The sequence below is a fragment of the Propithecus coquereli genome, unplaced genomic scaffold (genome assembly GCF_000956105.1).
Source record: "Propithecus coquereli isolate 6110/MARCELLA unplaced genomic scaffold, Pcoq_1.0 Scaffold82, whole genome shotgun sequence".
Lineage (NCBI taxonomy): Eukaryota > Metazoa > Chordata > Mammalia > Primates > Indriidae > Propithecus > Propithecus coquereli.
Window position 1 is genome coordinate 3,689,211 of NW_012154396.1, and position 2,444 is coordinate 3,691,654.

At 36.0% G+C, this 2,444-nt stretch overlaps 1 protein-coding gene across 1 annotated transcript in view; it reads right to left on the minus strand.

Annotated features, from left to right (window-relative positions):
• The window catches only part of DIRC1 (disrupted in renal carcinoma 1), a 145,988-nt gene extending 144,292 nt beyond the window's left edge, over positions 1–1,696 (minus strand). The window contains 1 exon segment of the mRNA XM_012663637.1: positions 1,685–1,696. Within this exon segment, the coding sequence (XP_012519091.1) occupies positions 1,685–1,696 (12 nt within the window).
• Between the last annotated feature and the right edge of the window lie 748 nt (positions 1,697–2,444).

Here is a 2,444-nt window from a genome sequence, read left to right on the forward strand (position 1 = left end):
AATTCTAGGTGTTGGCAAGAATGTGGGCAACTAGCATGCTGATGAGAACATAAACTCCTAAAATAACTTTGGAAAACTCACAGTATCTGAACATGTGCATATGCTATGACCCAAGACATTCTCTCTTGGGAATATACCAAGCAGAAATATAGAAAAAATGTACAAGAATGTTCACAGCATTATTCATAATGCATAAGCCAGGACATGATCTAAATAGTCTTCAATAATAGAAAGCATAACTGAGTTGTAGCATAATAATATAATGAATACAATTAGCACAGAGAATGAACAAACACACTGCATGCAACATGAATGAATTTCACAATCAGAAACCTGAGTGAAAGACCCAGTCCCCAAATAATCCAAACTCTATAGTATTATCCCTTTTATACAAAATTCAGAAAAAGGCAAACATAATTCCTGGTGTTAGAAGGCAGAATAGTGGTTATCTATAGGGAGGAAGAATGGAGAGTGATGGGGGTGGGTGCATAAAGGGCATTTCTGGTGGTGCTTTATTTCTTGACTTCCTTAGTGGTTATATGAATATGTTCTTCTTGTGACAATTCACTAATCTGTACACTTCTGCTTTATGTACATTTTTATAAACATGCTTCATTTCAATAAAAATATTTATTTATAAAATTGAAGATAAAACACCAAATTCCATGGCGTGGAATACAGTCCTTTTTGTTCCATGGTTTACGACTTCATACCACCTATGTGCTCTTAATCTCTGCACCTAACACGTTAATATAGTCTTAAAATATTTAAAAAGCTGCCAGGCACAGAGAGACAAAGCGTGAATATGATCTCACTTATATGAGGAATCCAAAAAAGTCAAATTCATAGCAGTAAGGAGGAAAAAAGTGGTTACCAGAGGCTGGGGGCAGGAAAGGAGGTGAGACATGAAGGGGGAAATGCAAGACTTTGGTTAAGGGGTACAACATCATAGTTACAGGAGGAGGAAGTTCTGGTGTTCTGTCATACATCAAGGTGACTACAGCTAATAATGTATACTTCAAAATAGCTAAAATAGAGGATTTTAAATGTTCTCATCACCAAAAAATGATAAATATTTGAGGTGATGGATATGCTAATTATCCTGACTTGATCATTTCATAATATATACGTGTACCAAAATATCATATTGTACTCCATAAATATATACAATTATTATTTGTCAATTAAAATGAAAGTTAGAAAAATATTCAAAGAGCTGTTTTAGCAGATTCTAGTTTTTAGCAGGAAAAAATAAAGCTCATTTTGAAAGTTTAGTTTACATTCCAAGGACTTGTGTAATTTCCTGTCTGAAAGAGGAAAGTTCCTTGTTTCAATAATAAATGACCTCCCTATGTCCTCTACAGTATTAGAAAAACATCCTTCTGTAAAATTCTTTTTAGGTTTTGAGTTTCTTTTCAAGGTTATTGAAGATCCCTTCAAAGTAAGGGAAGGGAGCAATTCCTGTCCTTGGACTCATGTTTGACTGTAAGCTCGGGACCATAGCCCTCACAGTTGCTGGAATAATGCTTTTGTTTATGTTTCTGCTTATAGGTGTGCCTCATATACCTTAATGCATTAATAGAGCTTGTCTACTTTTTAACTTTAAAATAAAGTTCTTTTTCCATCCACAGAGCAAATAAAAAAGTATAGAATTTTAAGTCCAGTTGCGATTTGATAGACGTACCTGATCTTTCATGGTTGTAATAAAGGAAAGTGACTCCTAATGCTGGAAGCCACTTGATGTCCAACTGGGTCCTTGGCTTCATGCAAGAAAGAAGCCAACAGTGTAAAGCGAAGGCAAGGTTTATTTAGCAACTATAGAAAGTTAAAAAGTCTATTCCACAGAACACACGCAAGTTCTCCCTGCAGAAAAGAGCTGGCCCCCTGCAGAAACCATAGAAAGTCTACTCCACAGAGTAGAGGCTGGCCTTCCCTGCAGAAAAGAACCAACTCCCTGGTTCTTGTTGCCTTTCTATTTAAGCCCCTTGGGCTAAACAAGGGGAGGGATATTCATGAAAGAGGCAGTGTTCCTCCACCATCTTGGTTCTAATCAGCTGAAACTTGCCCTGCCCTCATCTTGTTTTGTTCAAGGCAATTAGAAACTTTGTTTTGAGACTTTCCGACTCATTAAGGCAATGCTGCAGCAATGCCCAAAAGAACGCCCAACTCATCGCCTGCAGCAATGCCATACCCAAAGCAGTACTTCCCAGTTCTGGGTCTCAGTTGGACAATTAAAGAGTCAAGTTTACTAATTTATTTTAATTAAAAGATTTTCTTTAGACAGCCATACAACAAATTGCATTCTTGCATTATTTTTAGTCACTTGAATTCTAATTCAAATTTTGAATTCTAACAAGAATATTTTTCATTGTTTTTGGAACAAAGTGATCCGGAATTTTAAAAGAAATTTTTCTCTTTCAGTTAAATAATAACTGTCAAGTCCA